The sequence below is a fragment of the Hibiscus syriacus genome, unplaced genomic scaffold, assembly GCF_006381635.1.
Source record: "Hibiscus syriacus cultivar Baekdansim isolate YM2019G1 unplaced genomic scaffold, ASM638163v2 tig00111105_pilon, whole genome shotgun sequence".
In the NCBI taxonomy this organism is placed as follows: domain Eukaryota; kingdom Viridiplantae; phylum Streptophyta; class Magnoliopsida; order Malvales; family Malvaceae; genus Hibiscus; species Hibiscus syriacus.
In genome coordinates this window covers 1,315,028-1,342,744 of record NW_024062987.1, presented here as the reverse complement: position 1 = coordinate 1,342,744, position 27,717 = coordinate 1,315,028, and the positions used below count along the sequence as shown (strand labels likewise).

Here is a 27,717-nt window from a genome sequence, read left to right as displayed (position 1 = left end):
ATGAAAACGTGAAGTACATAATAAAATTATTGAAAATAAAAAAATAAAAGAAAATAAAGATATGATATAGAGAAGAAAAAGTCAATAAAAATAACGACAGTCGACAACCAACATTAAAATTGATGTCACTTTCGATCATCAAAGATAAAAAAAAAGATAATCAACACGCCAATGAGAAAAAATTAGATATTTTTAAATAGTACAAGTTGTCACATTAGGAACGAAGCATACATGTATTATCATGTGAATTGTCCCGGCAATATTATAAAAAAAATAAACTAAATTATATAAATAATCAATTATAGGATAAGTTTTATTTAAATCATAAATCTTATAATTTTATCAATCAAATTATTTAAGTGATATAAATCAAATAATCAACTGATAAAAAGAAACTAAGAACATGATCGTTATGAAGTATTGGACAGATGTATAAAGGTTAATAATGAATTTTAAGCTCAAAAAAAAATTGTAAGGTCATTTGTTTGGGCTATTTCCTTACTAAATAGAAAGGCAATCTAAGCTTGCAAAACTTGACACTAGATCATCAGACCGCGCTTAAAATAATTTAGATAATGACGATATACTTTTGACACTATTAAATTATATATTGTGACTAAGATGTCTGATACTTTTGCAGATCAACCTATTCACGAACACCTTCAATTGAGCCGATATCGAGGATCATATTTATTAGCTGATACTGCAAAACTAAATAATAGGTCGAAAAAAAAGGAAAGGAAAGGATAATCCCAAATTAAATTTGTGACGATAAAGCAGCAAAAGTCCCACACCGGCAGAGCAAAAGTCAAAAGTGAGGGATAATGTAGCACCATAAAGTTGAATTGAAATCCTTTACAAGAGGACACAGGAACATCCAATATTCACAGAAGACTTGTTAAGATACTTCCAATATTTACAGAAGACTTGTTGGACCAACTTCTCGTCTACAAAACCACGAATAGCAAGTGATTCAATCAACAGCTCAAAGTTCCATGGCGGATTAACATGCACTAGTCCTTCGGATTTCATTACTGAGTCCATTTAGTCCCCTCGGAAACATAGTAGTACCTATTCTGTTAGTCCCCGGTGGGTGTCGTTTTTGCCATTCACCGGAGTGACCGTGGCCAGAATCACAATACCACCCAGCGCAACAATCAATATACCTAAACAGTTTACCAGCAAAGCCTCGGTAGAGTAGCGTGATATTACCCGGTTAGTTTGAAGAAAAGTAAGCTTCTCTAGGATACCCGTTGTAGCAGTAGCAACAGCAAGTGCATATGTATACATCCCGAAGAACACGTGCCATGGCAACAATGCGGTTCTGCTGTTCCGAGAGCCACCCGGGTGCCAAAACGTTGCAAACCCGGCGGCCCACGGGTAAAAGCAAAATACAAGATGATTAAGGTCCATAACTTCACAAAATGGAGCCAAAATGAACTGGAAATAACAGAGTGGAACCTGGATTCCGAACAAGAAAAGGGAAGCTAGGCCCAACCATGAGTGTAGACTGTAAAAGTTTTCAATGCCCCTATCGTTGTGGAACTTCAAAGCAGTCCATACACCGATAATACTCAAGATAAAGGCAAGACATTGAACTGTAAGATGAACTAACTTTTTGAAACTTTTCGTCCCGGGAACCATCTTGTAAGCCAGCACGGCTGCATTAATCAATGCAGAACAAGAGTTAAACAGAGCAAGACGGTAAAGATGGTGACTTTTTTTTCTAAGATTCCATAAAAGTTCGCATTCATATTTTTCTAATTGTAGAATTAAGTTATGTATTAGAACACAAGATTTGTACGCAAGTCATGTTTCACACCAAGGCAGCAAGAAATTAGGACAACGCTCTTCCACCGGTGCAAAAACAAACTTGTGCATATCAGCTAATGCAAGTATCATAGTTAATGAATTAAGCTTTACAAACATCAACTCACATCAAGGTGCCATGTTAAGCATATCCACAAGCTCTTAAAAAATATCACACAGCAGCCCTCCAAGTCCACAATATCGGTAATATCTCAAAAGAGAAAACAAAATACATAATGTATATTTTCAAATAATATCCTTCTAGGAAATCATGAAAGTTCGCTTAATTTCTCAAGCAAAATCATATGATGGAAATTAAAGAAACTGCAGATAGATCTTAGAGGTACAGAAAATATTAGAGTAGCTCTACCAGTAATTTATAGGCAATTCACTTCTTAAGTCCTATGAAAACCTCAATAAACCTATCAGTGACAAAAAAGGATAAGTTGTCATAAAAACTACTGATTCCTATACATGCATCAGAAGTTTTCCCCGAGTACATATGTATTCGTTCATCTGGTCTTATTGATATAATTCAATCTGAATACATAAATTATTCCAGAAGGACAAATATAGAACTTTAAAGGAGATGTTGGGATGCATATAACTAAAAATTGCAGCATCAAGAACATGCTTATGCAATAAAAAATGACATTCACCTTCGCCATTTAAGAGCAGTAGTCCAATGACCATCAAAACAGGATGGACCTGCAATAAGTACACAGCAAAGTTTAATTTTCTGAAATGGAAAAGAGAATACAGGTTGAACCTGCTTTTCAGATTATTTTGAAGCAAACATAACTGTAATAGATTAACAAGGAACAAATGCAAAGATATAGTACCAATTCTCACACAATTGTTCTGTGTAGATGTAATTCTGCATAGAAATCATTTTTTTTTCATTTTTACCAGGTCAAAAACATTGCTCATTTATCTGCAATTATGCCTTTTGGTTTTCTTTTTCTTCCCCCTTCCAGGTGGGGAAAAATGCAGCAAAAGCAATGACAAAATTTTCCTAAAAATTAATGCTGATCATCATATTGTATTACTTTCTTGGGAACTGCATTATACAATTAAACACTGTGAAGAATGACAATTTTTCCTAAAAATTAATGTATCAGAATTTGCAGGTTATAAATATTATCACAAACTATAAAGCAAAATGGAAAGAAGATCGGTGGATCACCAGATATAACAAAAAACAAAGTAACTGGGGAATCAAGTAAAATGAAATTTCTTGATTCTCTACTTAAAAAAATTATATAAAAAAAGGGGGGATCAAGAGGGAAGAGATTACATTAAAGATGAGATCTTTGTCATCAGAGATGAGAGCCAATCCTCCCCTGTAATGAAGAGTCCAGGTGAAAAGAATAGCTGTTATTACGAATCCCAGTACTCTAATTACCATGAAGATTGGAAATTTGATCACCGGAACCCCCATTTCTGAATCACAAGCAAAAGAACAAAAAACAAAAAAGGAAGAAAATATGTGTTGTCTTGAAGGTTTAGAGGGATGGGTCTTCTCAGAGGAAGACGGAAAATTAGTGGCTTGTGATTCCAGTGAAATGAAGATGGATTTTCTATTTGATTAATCTGTAGAGAATGGATCAGAGAAGGAGGCGTCAGAGAATTCAAGCTTCCACGGTAGACCAGGTTTTAAGCCAATTACGTATCCACGTTCGCTCAACACTTATAAATCATTATTCTTTTAACAAATGTTAAATTATCATCTTAGTATATAATTCAACTTGATGATTTAATTTCATTGAAAAACAGAACAGTTGATGGTTTAATCTTAATATGTAAAAAGGAAAATTGTGAACACATGAATACATGATGCTTCAAAGAGGAAAGAAAACCTGCCTTTATGGGGAAAAAAAAGTGTACACCACATGTATTTATAGAGTTATTAGATGTATAGTTAGGATTTAATTAGGATTTTAAAATGTGCTAACACTTTGGTAAAGAAAACCCTAAACTAAATATCAGCTCAGACTGAAAAAGCCAAGATAAAATCAAATGAAAAGCCATACCGCTTTCTTCGCGTCTCCCACTGTCTTGGAGGTCAACGGTGTTCATGGAAATAGGCCGCCGGAGGAGGGAGCATTTTTAGGAGATGGGGTCGTGGGGATCCCACTCGGTTGGAGGAGGCGGCCCAGGATGTCAACATGCAGGACTGAAGTTAGTGTGAACGCTGGTAATGGATCTCCTATGGTCAATGCGCATGAGAATGGCTATGGAGATGGCCTTCCTGCGAGAGTTGTTTCTGGATTGGAAGATGAAGGTACGCTGAATCCGAACTATCCTGCTGGTTTGGGCACCCACCAAGTTGTGGATCAATCGGAACCAGGGAGGAAATCATTCCGTGATATGGTAGTGGGTATGACCATTGGGGATATGCAATACTCTCTGATGAAGGATTTGGATGTGGAAGTCAGACCGGATGATGTAGTTTGGAACACTAAGGGTGCCATTCCGGAAACCAGGTTCTTTAATCGTGTCCATGACGCCATCGATACGAAACTTGCTAAATCGGTGATCATAAGGCTTCTAGGTAAGTCAATCGGATACAAAGCTCCTCTGACTAGGATTAAAGCGTTGTGGAATCCCAAAGGAGAAATCATTCTTATAGATCTGGGTAATGAGTATTTTCTCGTCCGTTTTGCCGATGAAAATGATTTCCATCCTGTTCTGGAAGGAGGACCGTGGGTCATATCTATTGCAGTTATCTTACAGTTCAGCCGTGGAGTAGGAACTTCTCCACGGCAATAGACCATCCGTCACAGATCATGGTTTGGGTACGCTTATCCGTCACAAGAAGTTTATTCGGATTAATTGCAGGGGCCATCGGTGAAGTTGTTCGAGTTGACTACAATATTCTTGATGGAAGGAGAGGTCGGTTTACTATACCCGCTGTTGTGGTCAACCTAGATAAACCATTACTTGCTGGAATAATTATCGATCGTCATCGCCAAGCCATTGAATATGAAGGGCTCCCGACAATTTGTTTTAGTTGTGGGAAGTATGGCCATGTTAAGGAAAACTGTGCTAAAAACTTAGAAGTTGCGAGGAAACTATACGGGAAGGTCAGGCGAAAGAGAACTCTGATGAATTGTACGGACCATGGATACAGGTTGTTAATAGGAAGAGAAAAAAACCCAGCGAAAATAAAAAGGCTGAATCGTCACCCTCGAAGTAAACCACTATGGGCCGTAATGGTGTTTCTCAGTTTAGTATTCTAAATGTGGTTGGAGAAATAGAGAACAAAGGTCCGAGCACTTCGGTACAGTTGAACCAGGGAAGAACGACACCATCGAGTTCTAAAGAGTTGGGAATAGGTAATGGGAGGACTATCCCTCAATATAAAGGAGAGACGAGCAAGCAAGGAATCAACCAGACGAGAAATAAGGAGGACTCCATGAAAGCTCCTATGGTCTAAGAAGGGGCTGCTAATAATTCTCAGGTGGCGTCAGTAGGTATGGTAACCCAGGTGAGCTCATCTTTGAGTCGTGATAAACATGTTGCAGTGCAAGTGGTGGAAAACAATGAAAACCAGACCCCTAGCGTCCAAAATACCATAATACTACAGCGCACATCACGCAATGTTAGTAGTAAAGGTACATCCAAGGCTCTAGCGCCAGTAAAGGAGATAGCGCCGGTGTTGGCTGAATGGGTCTCGGCCATGTCATCCGAGCTTAACCGTGCAAGTGTTACGAGGGATGGTGGGTCCCTTAATGATCAAAAGGGAGGCGATACTGCAGTTCAATGGCGTGAGAATTAAGCCTTTGAAGGATCTGAAGCTACCGGGCAGTAATTGGTTTGTTTCGATACCTCCAAAGCTTTTCTTTTTAATGGTTAAGTGTCTGTTTTGGAATGTGCAGGGCGCGGGAAGCCCTTCTTTCAAACGGTATTTCAAGCTATTTATGAAACCTCAGAAGCCTGACATTATCTCTATTTTTTAACCAAGAATCAGTGGTAGTGCGGCTGATAAGTTCATCAAGTGTTCTGATTTTGATTACTCTTACAGGATCGATGCGAGGGGTCTCTCAGGTGGGATATGGGTGCTTTGGAATAGCTCGATTGTCTTAATATTCTTGCTGTCTCGAATCAGTTTATTCATGGTGTTTGCTCATCGAGTGATAATGTTCACAATTTTCTCATTAAATTCGTCTATGCCTCTCCTGATGGTAACGTGAGAAGTCACCTTAGGGTCAGCTTAAAGTTTTAAGCATGCTTCAGCTTGGCCTTGGATCTTGGGGTGATTTCAACGTTATTGCAAATTTGGGGGAGCGTCAGGGAGGCTCCCAAAGGAGAGTGGGTGTTTGCGGTAAATTTAACGACTTTCTCTTTGAGTTCGGTTTGTGTGATTTAGGCTTTCGAGGACCTCGCTTCACTTGGAAACGAGTCACTCTCTCTCAGCGGTTGGACAGGTGTTTATGCGATAGAAAATGGCTGGAGGCCTATGATCAAACTGAGGCTGTTCAGCTTCAAAAGCTGGGATCAGATCACCGCCCAATTATGCTTGTGTTGGAAAAGTTTCAGTCTTGTCAGCGACCATATTCTTTCAAATTTATCTGGAGCGAGCACCCAGACTTCAAACGAATGCTGGAAAAAGCTCGGCATGATGACAGACACATCCTAGCGAACATAGGAAACTTTCAACAGGTTAGTAAGAAGTGGAATTTTGAAGTCTTTGGGCACACTGGGAGAAAAAAGGCTCATCTCATGGCTAGAATCAAAGGGATTGAAGCAACCCTTGAATTCCACTATAATGATCGACTTGTCGAGCTAGAGATTGAGCTTAAAAAGGAGTTGGATTTAGTTCTTTCCCAGGAAGAAAGCTCATGGCATCAGCATGCTCGACAATCCTGGATTCAGAAGGGGGATCAAAACACGGCTTTCTTCCATGCTTCAGTGATAGTGAGGCGCAAACATAACAAGATTGGTATGATGAAACTGTCAGATGGAGATTGGTTCGATAACTCAAATCGCCTTAAAGCTGAAGCAATCGCTTTCTTCCGAACTCTCTTCACATCTGCAGCTAATTATGACCGTATGTTGAAGGCGAGTAATTTTTTCAGATCCAATGATGTTGAGTTACGACCTTTATTGCTCGGCATTACCATGGAAGAAGTTCGTTCGGCTCTCTTTAACATGGATGCGAGTAAAGCTCCAGGAGCAGACGGTCTCCCGGCCTCGTTTTACCAAAAAAAATAGAGCAGGGTGGGAGGCATGTGTTCAATTTTGTAAACAATTTTTGGCAGGAAGGCGTGCTTGATGATGGAGTGAACCACACTTGTGCTTATCCCAAAGATTTCGAATCCATCATCGTTTGGGCACTTTCTGTAAGATTGGTGGGTGAGTTTTTTAATGAAGATTTTTTATATACACAATAACTCAAACTCGAAATCTGCTTGAACGATATCAAAATACTTATCATTTGAAAAGTTTAACCGACACCGTCTTTTAAATCTCATTCTACGCTATAAGATTACTCTTCCTTTTGTACACAGCCAATTACCTATTTTATTAATACAATATAAAATCAAAACATATATCATATAGACTATTTTTAAAAAATAGTCTCCCGACTTTATGGCTAAGCTCGGACGACAGATGAACACCAGCACCTGTGTCTTCCGTGATCCTCCAAGGGAAGCTCGTAGGATCCTCTTCGCAGATAAGAATGCCCTAAGCAGTAGTTAGAACCACCTTCAACCTAGTATTTTGCAACCAAAAAAAAATTATGTCCTTAGTTCTTCTAAATCGAGAGTTAATGTACAACTAAACACGTTTAAACTTACTATATTTAAACTTATAGCCTTTAACGTGTTATAATAATAATAATAAATAATAATAATAATAATAATAAAAAATTAAAATTTATGCAATATTAAAAACATAAATAAAAGTGAAAATCTTCCCTACAATAAAATTATAACTTTTGCATGAAAAAAAAGGTTACAAATAATCACCATAACATATAATTTTTATATGAAAAATAATCATCGCATCAAGTAACTTTTGCGAGTAAAAAATTATCAACCAAATAAATTCGGTGATAAAGAAATTATTGTTGTTCTTTGAAGTTTCGAGTTCGATTATTAAGATTATCAGAGGTGTGAGCGTTAATTGAAAGACTTATTGTTATTCTTTAAAATTTTGAGTTTAAACACCACATATCGTTCCATTGTCTAAGGTTAATTGCAGTTGCAGAGCAGCTTTCTCACAGTTAAATATTGGTTGTATGTGATTTGTGAAGTAGCAGTTCAGTGCTAAAATGTCTGTCTGGTACAGATTAGAAGTGTCTGTCTCCATTTCATGGGCTCTACATTATTTGGTTCCTTATTATAAGGAAGTACTTCGGTGAGTTTACTGAGTTGGTATGCCCTACCTATATTGTATCGATATTAAAATGATTTCCTCTTTTTCTTCTACTTAAATTTAGAGAGACTTTTTAATGAGGTAGATTTCATTGTTCTTGTTTTATATATGCTACATCAATAAAGTCATACAAATTTTCTTTCAAAAAAAAATCTATGGATATCTATTATATTAATATACCTATTAATAATTTTTTTTCTGTCCCTTATTCTCATATGTAATGGGATAGGGGGAGGTAAGATAGTAGGCTGCCCCCAACACTAGGTTGAGAGCAGCTTCCGTAGGAGACCTCCGAATTATGAAATGCCCTACATGGGACTCGATTCCACGACCTCAAGGTTAAGAACCTTGCTCTACCAACTGAGCTGGATGATCATTTCATATCTATTAATAAATTATTTTTGATTAATAGATTATTGAAAAATTTAATCAGACATTATCAATTATATTTTTTTTACAATAATGAGAATTTAAGGTTTAAAATATTATCAACTGAAAATTTCTCTTTTTTGTTTATTATCGTAAAATAATTATACGTTTGTTACACCGTTAACGTAGAAGCAATTTTCTTTACGAATAAAAAAATAAATGAATAAATATAAATATGCTTAGAGTTTAATGACTTTTAAGATTTAACCATTTTTATTTTCAAAGAAAGTTGAATTTCACTACACAGTAAAGGTAAATAAAAAATATACACATTTAGTACTTAAACTATTAGATTTGATCTATTTTAGTATATAAACTCTCAATGTTTTAAAATCATACCTAAAATTTAGTTTTCGTTTCGTTTAGTACTTGTGTTCAAAATTTAATGTAATTTTTTAAAAAATTTAAAAATTTAGGTACTAAAACGGATCAAAACTAATAATTATTAGATCAAAACTGATAATTTAAGTACTAAAATTAAACCAAAACGAAATATTATAAATGATTTTAAAAATATTAAAATTTAAATATAGACTAAAACTAATAGTTAAAATATTAAATGCCTACTAAAAAAAAGGAAAAGAAAAGCAAGTAATTATAGAGGGCTTTATTGTTTTCCTTGGATTGGAAATCTCTGCAACAATCTTAAGGACGAATTGCATTATTCAGGTATTCCCGAACTCCATAGCTTCGTTGGATTTTCTCTCTCGTAATCGAAAGTTTCGATGATGTTCTTATTATTTGTTTATAGGTTTTAGCTTTACTTCCATGGATTGAATTTCAAAAGATAAGAAAATAATCATGACAAATTTATTCGAATTCAAGCTCTCCAATCTATTGTTGATATTCCGAAATTGAAAATTAAATATATTTAAACGATTCATAAAAAACGCGTTTGACGGTGGATTTTGCAACGAATCTCTGAAAATTTGCAATAGCAAGTATATATAACTTTTTTTTGTTAAAGAAATGGAACTTACTTTCTTATGGGCGAAAACTGTTGTATTTCTTGGATTTTCTTTATAATCCGTGTAGAACGGGTATGATTGATCCAGCCAAGTGATATTTGCCATTGGACAGTTAACTCTTTGTACTAATCTAAATATTTATATGCGTGTGTGTGTGAACAGCAACAGTGAATATCATTCAAATCGGTAGAATTCAAATAACCTTTATCTGGCCTTATGAAATAATATTTTGTGTTGCATACATAATAAGAGATACCTGCACCTGTGTTTTATTTTGGTTAAAGTTGTAATGGATTGTACGCTCCTTCCTTACCATCCCTTATAGATGGAAATATTTCTGATTTAGGATGGCTTTGGAGAAGCCTTCCTGCTTATAGATTACAACTTTTAGGATTTATGGTAGGAATTTAGGGACAGGGATCGGAACACTGAGTGTAGGATGCCAGAGAAAGATAGGCTGAAATTTTCTGAGGCAGTGGAATGACAACAAATAACTCATGGTTTTGCTCTTCTGCTGTAAATTGTACCTTGAAGCATCATAGTAGTAGTAGAGAGAAGAACAAAGTAGAAATAAGGGAATGGAATTTCCATGACTTTGCTAAGGTAAACTCAAGTCAACATAAAAGCCTTAATTATTTGTCTAGAAAAACAAAAATTACCAAAAATCCCGTGGACACCAAAAGCTCTGGTTATTCTGATAAGTTCCTTTCCTATACCAAGTTAGTTAACATCTTTACTTCGACTAGTTCCACCCGAATCTTTTCCTCAGGCTTCTGAATCTTCCTGTGATGATTACTACCTTTTTTTCTGGATTCAATTCCCAGACTTCCCATGATTGGTATATGACTTCAATTTGTTCCAAAGGAACCTATCCCATATTCTAGAGTTTAGCTTGTGGAATATAAGTTTTGGAAGATAGCTGGATATAGAGATAGTTAGAGAAAGCCTTATTTTGAATTGGACAAGAGGTTGATTACTTGATTGCTTATACTATTGAGCTACAGTTATATTGACATGGAATGATGGAAACAAACTAGTGATTCCTATTGCTGTTGGCCAGGCTTACCACTTTAGTGTAGATAAGGATCCTTTTACTGTGCGTTATGAGCTTTGATGTTCTCCTTATGGGATTTTTTCTTATTTACACCGATTGTTTGTTTGGTAGATGACTGCCGTGGATCAACTTTATATCTAATATTCTGGACATTGTGATTATATAATGCGCTTTCAACTTCAAATTTGCATGAGTAAATGCAATGAACTAGGATCTTACAAAGGATGAATCACTTAGATGATAAGTCTAATTTTAATTGTTTAGTGAAGTCTTATACATGTTCCATAATGTTTGTCTTGAGTTTAGGCTCAATTGTTCTGTTGTATTTATTGCTTCTTGACTGTGTTGTGTTGCATGTGTGGACAAAAGTCCCAAAGCATTGCATCAATATCTAATTGTTTTTCATGTCACATGATGCATGAGTGACTTTCAAGTTTCTTTCTGGAGTCAAATCGAAGTGGGGACATGTCGGTGCTCTTAGAACTTATAGGTCATATTTCTTTTCTCAGGTCATACAGTTGCAACGGAAAATGGGAAGTAAAGGTCGAATTCCACCCCCTCATATGAGGCATCCTCTCCCTGGCCCTGGAATGGTTCATTCTGAGCCATTTGGTCTAGGAATTCCAACTCGTCCAGGTCCTTTTCCACATTTTGATATGTTACCACCTCCAGAAATCATGGAACAAAAGCTTGCTGCACAGCATGTGGAGATGCAGAAACTTGGTACAGAAAACCAGAGAATCGCTGCTACCCATGGGACATTGAGACAGGAACTTGCTGCTGCACAGCATGAATTGCAGATTTGTATGCTCAGATAGGAGCCGTAACATCTGAAAGAGAACAACAAATGAAGAGCCTTACGGACAAAATAGCTAAGATGGAAGCTGAATTGAAGGCAGCTGAGCCTGTTAAGAAAGAGTTGCAGCTGGCACATTCTGAAGCTCAGAATTTGGTTTTAGCTAGGGAAGAACTTTTGTCCAAAATGCATCAATTAAATCAAGAGGTTCAGAGAGCTCATGTAGATGTGCAGCAGATACCGGCTTTGATGGCAGAACTTGAGAGCGTCAGGCAGGAATATCAGCATTGCAGGTTTTTGTTGTGCTCTTATCTATGGGTGTTTTTGGAGCAAAGTTGAGAAAAATTAAAGTACAGCGGCTTGTATTGAACAGAAAATTAATAGTAAAACCTTTTTTCTATTGTTTGGATGTCCGCTGTAGTTTTTTTTTTTGAGTTAAAGTTCTTTCATATTTTTTTTTTGCAGATGTTTAAGTTCCATGTGTCACAATTATGTGATAACCTATTCTTGATCATGCAGGGCTACATTTGACTATGAGAAGAAACTTTACAACGATCACCTTGAATCACTTCAGGTGATGGAGAAAATTATATGACCATGACAAGGGAAGTGGAAGCTTAGAGCTGAGCTGACGAATGCTTCTAATGTTGACAAAAGAATCGGTATCCTTTATTTGATCTTTTCTTTTTGAGATTTTTAACCCCCCCCCCCCCAAAAAAAAAAAATTACCGAAGTAGATGGCTCATATATGGAACCGAATGCAGTTGGGCAATATGGCAGAGCCACAGGAAACAACGAGAATGATGCTTATGTACATCCTGTGGGACAAAATGCATATGAAGATGGTTTTGGTATTCACCAGGTGTGTAATCTTCCATGATGGCATAAATCTGTCTTTGCTGAAGTATGAATGGGTTGCGGGTATGGGTGCAACTGCTAGTATAAATTACATTATATCAAATTTGATACTTATTTATATAAACATGGATTAATTAGCATTTTTTACAGTATGGAACAGTAACTGCACAAACAGCAGTAGAGTTCTTCCTATTACTCTGCCTTTGTGGTTGCTAATTCCAATGCATCCGTGATTCAATGTATTGAGAATTGTGTTTCTTCTGCTAATTCTTCCTTCTTGTAGTTTAATGGCATTCTTGTCATTCTGCATTACAGAGACATGGTGCTCTACCACCTGCTGCTGTTGGTGCAAATGTAAGTGCCTATGATTTTTCAAGAACTGGGTCGGGACCTGCACCTGCAAGATCTGGGTACGAGATGTCTAGAGGACGTGCCAATGATTTTTCAAGAACGACTGGTTATGAATCACAAAGGGTGCCAGTTTGTGATGCACAGAGAGGACCTAGTTACGACGGTCAAAGAGCCCATGTCTATGATCAACAAAGAGGAGCTGGCTATGACACCCAAAGAGGCTCTGTAAATGATCCATCCAGTGGTGCAACCTATGATGCAGCAGCAAGAAGCTTTGCTGTGCCACGCGGTGAAGGACCACCCCAGAATAACGGACCTTATGGATCTGCAACACCTCCTGGTCGAGCTCGAAACGCATACGGTGGAAATCCTGCTAGGAGGTGAGAATGATATCATTCAAAATTTTCACAGGGATAGTAGATGGCATGAATCTGATAATGTTTTCTTTCTTCTTTAGCCATTGTTATAATCATGTTTGTATCGAACAAAGTACACAAGTGTCCAATAACCCTGTCTATTTAAGCTTAACCGAGTCTTGTTAGACAATGAATTAGTTTTATGCGGCTTTCGGCCTTATAAAAAAAAGATACTAGAAAAATGTTATTCGAATACAGGGCACATAATGCAACATGACAGCAAATAACTGCCGCATCAGTTTCGTTGAGTTTTAGTTCAGACACGATTCATGCTCTGTTGCCTCCCATGTTTTTTGTGATAACTACCAAAAGAGCAGTTCAAATGTCGTTTAAGTGGCCGCATCAAAACAAAGCATTTACAATAATCTTTTTCTATAGACAGCTTTTGGCGATGACATTTGTTTTTGTAACCTTTCGAGAGGATATGTATGTAGTCATTTGTTTTTGTAATCTTTCGAGAGGATATGTGTATGATTAAAGCACAATGTCTCACCATTGAAACATCGTATTCATGTGGCCAAAATTGCCAAATCATGGCCTCATGTAATGCACATTTCCCCCATCCTCTGAGTCATAACAATAATGTTACATTGAAAAAGCAGTTCGTCGTTTGTTCTTTGGCTGCTGCCTTTTCATATTATGGGAAATTAACATCATCCCATCACCCGATGTTTTGTCTCGTCTTTGCTTTAATACGTGGATAGATGCAAAGCTTTTGCTTTTAACATTATAACATCCTTCCACAGCTAATTGAATCCATTGAGGGTATGATTTAATTGTTATATATTATTCTTAGGGAAAACTGTAGTAATGGTCACTTAATTTTTCTAAATCTTACATTTAGGTCCCCAACTTTTAAAAATTGCAATACAATCCTTCAACATTTAGTCCGTTTGCATTATGGTCCTCAATGTAACCGGTCGTTTGATGTTGTTACACTGCCGTTAGAAGAATATGATGTGGCAGTTCTCCAACATTTAGTCTATTTGCAATATGGTCACTGAAATTTTCAGGCGCTTGCATTTAGGTCCCTTAACTTTTAAAACTTGCAACACAATCCTCAATTTCATTCTAAACCTCAAATTCCAAAATAATTCAATTATATAAATTTGGAGTTTAGAATATAATTGAAGTGTTTGAGAGTGTTTACTTTAATATAAATTTGAGGTTTGTTACATGCACATCCAATGGCTACTGCACTTTGAGCATGAAAAGTGCACTTATCACGTTTATTGCATAAACCGTTGAAGTAAAAGTAACAAGGTCAATTTGTCTTGTTCATAGCTACCGCACTTTGGTATGACAATCCAATAGGTTTGGATGGAACTTGAGCATGTACATCCAACGGCTGCGAAAATAGTAAAGAATTTTAGTTCATAGGACTACAACATACAACCAAGCAATAACTAAAATAAACCAAGAATATCAATTAATAACTCAGTTAAAAGGAGGACTTAATAAATAAAGGGAAAGAGGTTTGGTCATAGTCACTCCAAAAGCTAAGGCGTCAAATGGGTTATTTAAGATAGACAATAGATGCCAAATACAACATTACCAGTTGCAAATGCATTAATGGCCTACTCTTTTAACATATAATTGCATCGAATGCTCCATGTTTAATGTTCCTCAATAGCCAAACATGATGAGAATCTAAAGCAGATAGCGAAACTAAAATCATAGGACCCCGTAATTCTTGTAAATTCATGGCATGTCAGCAATAAAAGATATTGTAAAACATAGAGGACACTACAACAAACATAAATATGCCAGAAATGAAGGTGCAAATGTGCAATGACCGGGCAACATATCAAGTAGTTGTTCCAAACATACTACCCTGTCATGATTCTTTCGAGTTGCGTGCATGCAAAATTGTCTTCTAAAGCTATAATTCAATACAGATTCAACTGTAAAATTTCCAAACATGTAAAAAAATTTGTTCACGATATATCAGTCTCATAATCAATATGAACTTATTAAAAAGAATACGAGCTCACACGAAGCCGAAAACCACATGTCGGATCAATATAATTCCCATTAAACTAGTACCAGTAGTCTCTCGAATTGAGCTTGGCGAATTCACTATGTCGATACTCACAACCAATTCCCCGATTTAAAGAAAAATCAAACAAGAAGATAAAAAATTTAGCCTATGACCCTCTTTTACTTCTATTCTAATGGACTTAATATATTTCATAATGAGTACTAAAAGTTTTGATTAATAAGAAATAAAGAAAATTAGATGGTTTTGGTTCAAAACTAACATTGAATATCCATATCCTTGACATGCATTTCCAGAAACATAAAATTTTCAACAAAAAACATAATGCTAACTGAAAATGGGAAAATGCGAAAGAGGAAAAGCTTACTTTCGGATAGCTCAAAAGAGAAATAAATACCTTCTTGCAAATGAGGTGAGAGGCTAAGAAACAAACACAATCGGTGATGCGTTTCAGTAATTCTTGAAACACCCCCAACCCGTACTCGACCCGGATCTGAGTCTGAGATGTCACATTGACTTTCCAAACTTTGACTCTTGACAAAATTCAAGAAAATTTAAAACTTTCATTAAAGTAAAAGTGGTTTATTTACATAAATTGACCACAAAAACCAAAATCGATCAGAGCATATTTAACTCAATCAATTAGTACTTGCCAACTATATTCAAAATAACCAAAACCATTTAAATCATCTATTTTCTGATATGAAATTTTGTAAGGAAGATGATGACCTGACTTACTCTTCTACGCTTCTCTTCTCGCTTCTGTAACCTACGTGTGAAACAATAACACGCTAAATCTATGACTTAGAGAGGCATAAAAACTTATAATTCACTTTATAACATATAACAATACATGCATGTTCTGTTCTATCATGTTATACCCAATTACATGATTTCCTCATATCATGTAAAATCATATCAGATTAATTAACAATAAATACATACATACACATAAATCATCATTAGCAGTTTATCATGTAATCACATACTTTTATGCTTAACCTTTTTATCAAACCTATACCACACAACATCATATCATTTCTATAACATTTATCATATCACTAACATATATTTGTTTATATATCTTGATTAGCCCATGCACATATGTGAGAACTATAGATATGTGAGTCTATGGAGGTTGTGCACTAATGTTGTCACCACAGCTCATATAAATGCACCGAAGTGCCACGTAGAATTGCACCGTAGTGCCGCGTAGAATTGCACCGAAGTGCCATATAAGATTGTCCCTAAGGACCACGTAGAAATTTCTTAAGAATCATATACATATGCCAAGGATCAAGTATGTGTCTCAAAAGACCTCACACATGTTCCAAATAATACATATATGTCCCGAAGGATCGTGTAGACCCTCGACTCTTGGCATGCCAACTATACCCCTAACTTTCATGACACACAACATGGGCATTGTCATTTATATCATTTCATATTCACACATGCATATTAATTATCTTTTATCACATGTCTGATCTCTTATAATCATGTAATCACATAACTCATGTAATTTCTTGTAAAATCACATATATCATGTAATACATATAACTTATACACTTTCTCATATGTTCACATGGGTCACATCACATGAATCATATCTTTTCATATAGTTTATATTTTATTCTCTTATATTCCCATACATGTAATACAGATCAGTCATGGTTATACAACTCATTTCTATATAACTTACATGTACCTATATTCTTTTTTATATACTCACATAGTCATATAGTATAATATTTCATATAACCTCATGAATCACATCACATAGATACATACTCAAATACTCATAGTTACATATCACTTAAATTATTCATATTTACCTAATCCATGGTCATATAGCTTCTATCACCAAGTCACTTATCTAATCTCTTATTCTCATATGTTCATATTTATCATATAACACATAAGTTTTATTGCATATTTATATCACATTCCTACATCACTAATTCATAATATAATTTACATCATATCATCTACCTTATTATGTATTTCTTGGTATGCACTTACATTACCTAACCTACATTATACTTATAAACATGAATATATTACTTCTATTATTTCTTTTATATACAATTTAATCTATTTACTTAATTTAATTCCATACAACTCATATAATCATTTCATATCACTCCATAGCTTTTATTATACAACTAATGTATCATAATTTTATTTAAGCATATGAATCTTTCTCCTCTATCTTATCTTATATGCTCATAGTATCACTGAAGTTCAAGTCTCCTAGTTAATATATTATTTATGTAACCTTTGCTTACTTAGTTCATATCATTTCTCATAAACTCACTTTTACCATATTCTCATATTATTACTTAAATTATCTCATATCATGTATTCACGTAGTAATATTTCATTTATATATATATATATATATATATATCAAAGATCTTATCGCATAACTTATCTTTTATATTCATATAATTTATTATCATTTCATATGGTTTATATCATAATAACATAGCACATATTCACATCAACCATAAATACATATATACAATAACATGTCAACACATCTAAATCATACACACATACTTCTATTTATGAATTCATGCATTTTACTATGGAAAATAGACTTGTCACAAGTCTTATTTCCATTTAACATCATATACTACTAATATGCTCTCACCTGGCCTCACTAGTCAATTTCAATCTCTTATCTTCCCTTTTATTGATCTTACTTGCCAATGATTCCGGAACTCGTTTAGGCTGAATCTGCATAATTATACATTTTAAGACAATTATTAGATACCTACACCTTGTAATTTGATACTAGCAACTTAAACGAACTTATTAAACCAATATTATAATTTTCCTTTAGGAGGATCGATTCCCTCCTGTGGGGGTATCGGTTCCCCCATGTTATTCTGGAATTTTTTTGTTTTTTGAAGGGGTATCGGTTCCCCTTGAATGGGTACTGATTCCCCTAACCCAAAATTACATTTTCAGCACAAAAAATACTTCATTTCAACTTAACACTTCCTATTTCAACCTCTTTTATACTAAATTCAAGCACCCATACTTAAGCCCATTTGTACTCATTATCCCATCTTAATTCTCAAAACCTCTCCTCTTATGAATTCAATAATCAAACTCAAATTTCAACATGTTCTAAATTCCTTTCTATCACTCCAAATCTCTTAATTCAACTATTGACAAGTCAAATTTAACTTCAAATTCCACTTATCAATTCTTTTCCAAAATTTTATATAAAAACTCTAAATCTTTAATCTCTCTTAACCCCTTCATTCTTTGATTTTACCGTAACCCAAGCTTTCCTTAAGTTTATCCATCAACTAAAGATCAAACCAAACTTAAAATTCAAATAATAATCACTAATAAAACTCTCACCTTTGCCTTGATCTCCCAGGTATGAAGAAGAAGAAATGAGAAGAGAACTCTGGATGTTTCTCATATTTCCCACGTTTATTACTCAAAAAAGGAAGATAAAAATCTTTCCTATGAAAAGACCATTTTACCCCTTTAGTTAATCCATCTTTACTATTTTATCCAAATCTTTCCTATGAAAAGACCATTTCGGAATTGAGCACAAAGTTTCCAAATTTTACATTTTAGTCACTGACCCAGCTTTTGGATGTTACAAATCTCCCCTCCTTTTAAGAAAATTGTCCTCAAATTTTCACTGCATACCTTTATAATCATGTCTTCTAATATTTTCATGTTGCTTCCCTTTCTTAATCTTTCCTGCTACCGCTAGCAAACTTACCATTTCCCCAAACTCAAATCTTCATATACATCTACATCTTATAAGTCCATATAATATCATTCATTATATAGATAGTAACCCTAATCCTATTCATCAATATTATGAATCAATTGATCTTTTTCATCATTCTCTATGTGCTTTGTACATAATCAACTTTTACCCATTCTTAATCATTGTCTGTATTACTATACACACAATCTTTTTATATAACCCTTACGTATTTACTCAAAGAATAATCACCCATTCTTATTCTTCTAATAATTGAAAATTGTATCGCTCCATATCAAACTCATAATTGATATCTCAATATACCTCTTGTCATCCTTGATCTTTTAACTCCATATTTGACTTTTCCCATCCCTTTTATTCTTTCAAAACAAATCTTCTTATACACATATTATATCTTTTCTTTAATATTCAAATACTCTTTTCTTATTATTTATACTCATCTCTGATTAATGATCTTCATCATATCTTCGTAGCTTGATAATCTACTGTACTTATACAGAACCTTATTCTTTACAATTTCTTATACTTGTATTTCCTTCCTTAAAACACCCTTTTAAAAATACAATTACTTATTTCCTTGCCTACATCATATCTATATGATCAAAACCATATCCACATCCACATGATACTTGATTAACTTAACTTTATCTTTTCTTCAAATCTTATAACTCTATTATCCATACTATTACAATTAATCAATAACAATGCTTCAATCTATGGCATAAGCCCTAATCAAACTACTCATATTCATATTCAGTTGAAATCCAACCAATGCAATTTACTTACTTATCAAATCCACATTTATTCGCATATACCATGCAATTTATGTTGTTCCAACACAACCTTCTAATTCCTTTATCTTAGAAACTGATCACTGATGTTCCCATTCTTAAACTCTTCTTATCAATCCTTATCTTTACTCAAACATATGAATCCTCACCTTCTTCACTATATCACATTATTATGATCAAAATATACAACTGTATCCAGATTCACTTCATATTTGGTTATCTTATCCTGACAATATCTCAAAATCTTATAATTACAATACATTTTCCATCACATCATCTGGTTAGCCAACGCTAACTCTTTCCATCTAGAATGCAAGCCCTTATTATAGCCACACTCTTGCTTATACACGGTACTATCTCTTTGTTTCAACCTCATAAGCTCTGACTTATATATCTTATACGCTTGTCACTGATGCACTTATTCTTGAATTCTCCTAACTAATAACCACATCCATGAATCTTCTATCATTCTTATATTAACATCTGTTCACTATACTTCAACTTCTCCACATAGTAACTAAACTACTTCATCTAACTTCTTCACTTCAAAACAGTGGAAACTCTTTAGCGTTCTTATGGTGACACTTATTCACGTAATAACAAAACTAATCCATATCACTTTTTTCGATTCAAACAGTGAAGATCTTTTATCATTATTCTGATATGATTTCAACTTTCTGAAATCAATCTTTGATCTTACGAAAAACTTCATGAGGTGTCCGCTCTTCATCTTTCCTGGCCAGGGCAGGTGAATTGCTATCACAATCAGGAATATCGCCTCTGACTTCACTTCGAAATTACTATAATTATATTTCTATTATAACTTAGCAATCTAATTCTATTAGCAATACAACACACTCCTTACACTATCAAATCAGAATTTTCACCTTATGTTGGCATGTACACATTTTAAAAACTCTATTACCATTAGTTTAAGCCTAGAATCGGCTAAACCTTGGCTCTGATACCATTAAATGTAATACCCACAACCCGTACCCGACCCGGATCCGAGTTTGAGATGTCACATTGACTTTTCAAACTTTAACTCTTGACAAAATTCAAGAAAATTTAAAACTTTCATTAAAGTAAAAGTGGTTTATTTACATAAATTGACCACAAAAACCAAAATCGATCAGAGCATATTTAACTCAATCAATTAATACATGCCAACTATATTCAAAATAACCAAAACCATTTAAATCATATATTTCTGATATGAATTTTGTAAGGAAGATGCTGACCTGTCTTACTCTTCTACGCTTCTCTTCTCGCTTCTGTAACCTACGTGTGAACAATCACATGCTAAGTCTATGACTTAGTTAGGCATAAAACTTATATGCACTTTATAACATATAACATACATGCATGTTCTGTTCTATCATGCTATACCCAATTACATGATTTCCATATCATGTAAAATATCAGATTAATTAACAATAAATACATACATACACATAAATCATCATTAGCATTTTCATGTAATCACATACTTTTATGCTTAACCTTTTTAATCAAACACTATACACACACAACATCATATCATTTCTATAACATTTCATATCACTAACATATTTGTTTATATCTTGATTAGCCCATGCACATATGTGAGAACTATAGATATGTGAGTCTATGGAGGTTGTGCACTAATGCTGACCGTAGTGCCGCGTAGAATTGCACCGAAGTGCATATAAGATTATCCCTAAGGACCACGTAGAAATTCCTTAAGAATATATACATATGCCAAGGATCAAGTATGTGTCTCAAAAGACCTCACACATGTTCTAAAGAATACATATATCCCGAAGGACCGCGTAGACCCTCAACTCTTGGCATGCCAACTATACCCCTAGCTCTCATGACACACAACATGGGCATTGTCATTTATATCATTTCATATTCCACATGCATATTTATTATCTTTTATCACATGTATGATCTCTTATAATCATGTAATCACATAGCTCATGCCATTTCTTATAAATCACATATCATGTAATACATATAACTTATACACTTTCTCATATGTTCACATGGGTCACATCACATGAATCATATCTTTTCATATAGTTTATATTTTATTCTCTTATATTCTCATACATGTAATACATATCATCATGGTTACACAACTCATTTCTATATAACTTGAATGTACCTATATTCTTTTTCATATACTCACTAGTCATATAGTATAATATTCATATAACCTCATGAATCACATCACATAGATACATACTCAAATACTCATAGTTACATATCACTTAAATTATTCATATTTACCTAATCCATGGCATATAGCTTCTATCACCAAGTCACTTATCTAATCTCTTATTCTCATATGTTCATATTTATCATATAACAAATAAGTTTTTATTGCATATTTATATCACATTCCTACATCACTAATTCTAATATAATTTACATCATATCACTACCTTATTATGTATTCTTGGTATGCACTTACATTATACTTATAAACATGAATATATTACTTCTATATTTCCAATTTAATCTATTTACTTAATTTAATTCCATACAACTCATATAATCATTTCATATCACTCCATAGCTTTTATTATACAACTAATGTATCATAATTTTATTTAAGCATATGAATCTTTCTCCCTCTATCTTATCTATATGCTCAGTATCACTGAAGTTCAAGTCTCCTAGTTAATATATTATTTATGTAACCTTTGCTTACTTAGTTCATATCATTTCTCATAAACTCACTTTTACCATATTCTCATATTATTACTTAAATTATCTCATATCATGTATTTAGTAATATTTCATTTATATATATCAAAGATCTTATCGTATAACTTATCTTTTATATTCATATAATTTATTATCATTTCATATGTTTATATCATAATAACATAGCACATATTCACATCAACCATATAATACATATACAATAACATGTCAACACATTTAAATCATACACAGATACTTCTATTTATGAATTCATGCATTTTACTATGGAAAATAGACTTGTCACAAGTCTTATTTCCATTTAACATCATATACTACTAATATGCTCTCACCTGGCCTCACTAGTCAATTCCAATCTCTTATCTTCCCTTTTATCGATCTTACTTGCCAATGATTCCGGAACTCGTTTAGGCTCTGAATCTACATAATTATATATTTTAAGACAATTATTAGATACCTACACCTTGTAATTTGATATTACAACTTAACGAACTTATTAACCAATATTTACAATTTTCCTTTAGGGGGAATCGATTCCCTCCTGTGGGGTATCGGTTCCCCATGTCATTCTGGAATTTTTTTTGTTCGTTTGAAGGGGTATCGTTCCTCTTGAATGGGTACTGATTCCCCTAACCCAAAAATTACATTTTCAACACGAAAATACTTTATTTCAACTTAAACACTTCCTATTTCAACCTCTTTTATATACTAAACTCAAACACTCATACTTAAGCCCATTTGTACTCATTTATCCAATCTTAATTCTCAAAAACCTCTCCTCTTATGAAATTCAATAATCATACTCAAATTTCAACATGTTCTAAATTCCTTTCTATCACTCCAAATCTCTTAATTCAACTATTGATAAGTCAAATTTAACTTCAATTCCACTTATCAATTCTTTTCCAAAATTTCATATAAAACTCCAAATCTTTAATCTCCCTTAACCCCTCCATTCTTGATTTTACCGTAACCCAAGCTTTCCTTAAGTTTATCCATCAACTAAAGATCAAAACCAAACTTAAAATTCAAATAATAATCAACTATAAAACTCTCACCTTTGCCTTGATCTCCCATGTATGAAAGAAGAAAGGAAGAGAACTCTGGATGTTTCTCATATTTCCCACGTTTATATTACTCAAAAAGGGAAGATAAAAATCTTTCCTACGAAAGACCATTTTACCCATTTAGTTAATCCATCTTTACTATTTAATCCAAAATCCTTTACTTAAGTCCCTGAACTTTAGCTTATTCGGAATTGAGCACAAAGTTTCCAATTTTACATTTTAGTCACTGACCCGCTTTTGGGATGTTACAATTCTTCCTCCATTTTTTCTTTGTAAATAAAAAGCTATAAAACATAACATTGCTTGGGTTTACAATTTTACATGGCAGAAACTTAATAACAAAAACCAAATGAGAGTGCATGTGAGCGAAAGAGACTGAGAGGTCAAGGCGCTGTTTGGGATTTCATTATATTTGATCATCTGTTGGAAAATCTTTAACCACAATGATTAAACGAAGAAATTATTATATGTCATTTATACAAAATAATTCTGGTTTCGTTGGTGACTTTCAAAAATGATACTTAGTTCATCTTAGTAGTATTTGTCAACTCTGCATTTCTAACCTCATTTTTTTCTCACTAGCATTTCTTCGAACATCTATGCTTCACCTGAGATGACATGTATCTAACATTATACTTTGAATCATTGATGGTTCCGATAGTCCCTTGGTCGGGTCTTCTCTCAATGGCCCCTTATTCAAGTCAATACCTCCACATAATTCAAAGTTAGATTAGAATTTCACATGCATCCACGACTGAAAATTTACGCTGAAAATGAAGAGAGAAGGGAAAAAGGAAATTCGAGATCAAAAAGGAATTAGGGTTTAGAATGAAATTGAGGACTGTTGCAAGTTTTAAATGTTGGGGACCTAAATGCAAGCGTCTAAAAAGTTCAGTGACCATATTGTAAACGTACTAATGGCAGTGTAACGGCATTAAACGGCCGGTTACGTCGGGGACCATATTGCAAATGGACTAAATGTTGGAGGACTGTATTGCAAATTTTAAAAGTTGGGGACCTAAATGCAAGCTTCAGAAAAGTTGTGTGTGTGTGTGTGTGAGTGAGTGAGGGAGAGAGAGAGAGAGAGAGAGAGAGAGAGAGAGAGAGAGAGAGAGAGAGAGAGAGAGAGAGAGAGAGAGAGAGAAGAGAGAGAGAGAGATAGAGAGAGAGAGACGTATGAGATATGATGTGTTTGGTTTTGGATGGACTTGTTTGATTTTTGCTTTCAAAATTAAATAACTTTGATGGGTTTTTTGTATGATTAGGATCTTAACCAAACATTTCCCTCCTAATTTTGAGTTGATTTCAAGTAATTGACTATTCTAATTTTTGGTGGGGAAGTAGGGTTGAATTAGCACAAATATATTTTTGAACTTTAAGTAAGTAATTTGATTATTTTATAATTTGGTTCTTCGTTTTCTTATTTCTTTAATTTTTCATTAATTTTAAGTTTATTTTTAGTCGAATTCGAGTCACATGTTCTTCAATCACTATAAAATATGCACATAATTTCAAATTTTATTTTCAAAAACAAATTTTCTATTTTCATTTTAACCTCACTTTGCATGATTTTATTTTTCTTTTTCTTTTTCAACTCATCATTTGTTTTTAGTTCATTTTTATCAAATTTGAATCACATGTTTTTCTTTCATTCTAGAATACTTACGTACTTTAATTAATTACTCTTTTTGACAATAAATATCCTCTTATAGCAATTCGGTCTTTCTACTTTATATTTTATTCAATTTGATTGTTGAATGTCCCTTTGCAATGTTTTTCTTCCAATTTCTTGACTCTTTTATACAACTCATTGATACTTTATGTTATCAAGATATTTTATTTAAAAAATAACATTATAAATAATATTATATAATTTTAGATAGTAATTGAATTATTGAATAACATCACAAATCATAATTACACACGTTATAAGGAATATGAAAAATATATAGTATCACATGGTTAGAGAGAATGACTTAAATTAGAATCAATCAATCATAATATTAAAAATGGTTACATTTAAATTTATATAGAAACTCGAATAGATGTATTCAATTCAAATTTGATAAACTCGACCAACTAAAAAAATCAAATGATAAAATGATACTCGTAAAATTATCTAGTTCAAATTATGTTCGATCGACTCGATTGAATACTCGTCTCTAATTCAAATAAAAGTAATACGATAATATCATTTTCCTTGCACTTCCTAGGTAAACTTGATTCTAACTTTATTGCAAAGGATAAATTCAACTTATTCCAAGAAGAAGAAGAAGAAAAGGCTTAATTTATTTAAAACCGACAGGAGAAATATACAGCATACTATAAGAAAGGCATTGAAAGGAGAAGAGGTCAGAAAGCAAAAGTCTTGGAGGTGGGAGAATCGGCAATCTTGAGGGTGCGTTCGATGAGCTTCCTTGCTTTCCTGCTCCTGATTTCGACCCTCATGCTCTCGCTCTTCTCGACCTTGTCATAATCTTTCTTCATCGTCTTCAAGCTCCTGAGTTTGGATTTCAAGCTCACCACCATTCTTCCTATGCCCATCATCACCATTCTTCCTGTTGATTAGAGAGAAAGACCCAAAGGGAGCAGAAAGAGGAATTTACCTCGAGAAAGAGTTTGAGAAGAAAAATGGAAAGGAGAGGGAGAGAGTAATAAGTATGTGCAATTTGGGAGGTAAGAAGGCATACCACGCATTTCTTAACGTCTCTTTTCTTCTTTCATGCCTTGCTTTCACTGTCCTCTCCTCACAAAATTAATATGGCTCGCACTAACCCTGATATTTATTGTGTGGGCTTCAAGTTGACTTATTGGGCTTTCAAGTAGTGTTAATTTTGCAACCGTGAGCTAGAATTAGCGATGGAAGCAGGTCAGTTTGGGTCGAGTTTTTGACCAAATCGACTCTGTCTATAAAATATGCACCCTTCATCTGAATTTGATTTAATTTAAAAAATATACTTTCTATTCGATTCGATCCAAAGAACATATATCTTATCCTAGTTCGACCCAACTCAAATTTTGAAGCATAAACTCGATTTGACCTTATATAAAATAAGATCCTAATTAAAAAACTATAGATAGAGGGTGTATTATAGTAAATTTCATAAATTATATGAGAAATTATATTATTACCTAAGGGTTGGAGATTTCTCACCCTCCACTTAAACCTGATCCCACCCTATATAAAATCCGACTCATACTTGATTTTTTTATTATAAAAATCTATCCTATCAAATCGAATAAGATGAGAATTCATTGATTTTAAGTTAAATTACCATCCAGAATTAGACACATCAAAAAGCTCAAGTACAAGTGAACGAGATTAGGGCATATCATATAAATAATAGGGTGATTATACTATTAATCACTAACATTACTTAAATTAATCATTGATATCTGATCTATTGACCGACTAATCCATATCGAATACTGCATAGACAAGGGTGACCCTCCTAACCCAATTTACTCTATTCGCAAACACCAAGATTCGAGTCTCTAACTTTACTTAAGAAATATAGTACAACGTAATACGTCAACTATATTCGACCACCATATTAACTATAAATAGTTCTTCATTTTCCTGTCATTATCCCAATCCACCATTAATTTCATTAAACTTCACCATTGATCATTTAGTTACATCCTAAAATCGCAAACATCATGTTAAAATTCTCGATTGAATCTTTTTCTACACCGTTAACCTCCTCGTCCATTGTCCAATTGCAACATCAACAACTCTCATCATCAATGATTGTAGTCATTATCAACAATCAATCATTAACACTACACCATTCTCATCGTTACATTAACACACAAAATATAACTATAACCTTTGTTACCATTCCATCTAAAATTTCAGTTTTCATCTGTCATCAATTTCATTTAATCATTACTACACCCAAGCCTTTACTATAATGATCTTCAAACTGTTCTCCATGATAAATTTCAAACCAATAATTCATCAGTTATTTGTGAATATTAATTTTTGTCTTGGCCCTTCATTAGGCCCAAATATAAATTTGGTCCAAACCTAAACCGAATTAAATTTCAAAACGAACCAAGCCTAATCCTAGCCCGAAACTTGGTCAGAATTAAACCCAAACTAGACATGACCCAAAGCAAATGTCCAGCCCAGATACAACTAACCCTTTACCAAAATTCGAGTGCGACCTGTTTGACCCAGATTTACTATCCCCAACTAAACAGTGGTTTACAATTCAAAGATAATTTCAATATATACTTATATCAATATCAAGTAAATGATTTTAGTGATTAAAGGGATGATTGTTATTTTTTAGAGGTTTCAGGTTTAAACAA

At 33.9% G+C, this 27,717-nt stretch overlaps 2 protein-coding genes and 1 pseudogene across 2 annotated transcripts; 1 reads left to right on the top strand and 2 right to left on the bottom strand.

The window, feature by feature from the left end:
• Positions 1–735: 735 nt before the first annotated feature.
• Positions 736–3,464, bottom strand: LOC120154033 (probable transmembrane ascorbate ferrireductase 2). The gene is made up of 4 exons (XM_039165889.1): positions 3,345–3,464; positions 3,107–3,252; positions 2,469–2,517; positions 736–1,661 (listed from the first exon to the last, which is right to left on the bottom strand). Exons 2-4 carry the CDS (start codon positions 3,248–3,250, stop codon positions 1,072–1,074), a joined length of 783 nt encoding a protein of 260 aa, XP_039021820.1. The 5' UTR covers positions 3,251–3,252; positions 3,345–3,464; the 3' UTR covers positions 736–1,071.
• Positions 3,465–9,198: 5,734 nt separating this feature from the next.
• Positions 9,199–13,257, top strand: LOC120153959 (annotated as a pseudogene).
• Positions 13,258–25,657: 12,400 nt separating this feature from the next.
• Positions 25,658–26,130, bottom strand: LOC120153825. Its single transcript, XM_039165694.1, has 2 exons — positions 26,007–26,130; positions 25,658–25,958 (listed from the first exon to the last, which is right to left on the bottom strand). The coding sequence occupies exons 1-2, from the start codon at positions 26,095–26,097 to the stop codon at positions 25,753–25,755; spliced, it is 297 nt and encodes a 98-aa protein (XP_039021625.1). The 5' UTR covers positions 26,098–26,130; the 3' UTR covers positions 25,658–25,752.
• Between the last annotated feature and the right edge of the window lie 1,587 nt (positions 26,131–27,717).

What these genes read in the sequence shown, in the direction of transcription:
- LOC120153825 (XM_039165694.1), bottom strand. Translation starts at nt 26,097, where the DNA reads ATGCGTGGTATGCCTTCTTACCTCCCAAATTGCACATACTTATTACTC. An exon ending in TTCTCAAACTCTTTCTCGAG is followed by an intron (nt 25,959 to 26,006) that starts GTAAATTCCTCT and finishes TCTAATCAACAG; the next exon opens with GAAGAATGGTGATGATGGGC.
- LOC120154033 (XM_039165889.1), bottom strand. Translation starts at nt 3,250, where the DNA reads ATGGGGGTTCCGGTGATCAAATTTCCAATCTTCATGGTAATTAGAGTA. An exon ending in ACAAAGATCTCATCTTTAAT is followed by an intron (nt 2,518 to 3,106) that starts GTAATCTCTTCC and finishes TACTTATTGCAG; the next exon opens with GTCCATCCTGTTTTGATGGT. An exon ending in ACTGCTCTTAAATGGCGAAG is followed by an intron (nt 1,662 to 2,468) that starts GTGAATGTCATT and finishes TGATTAATGCAG; the next exon opens with CCGTGCTGGCTTACAAGATG.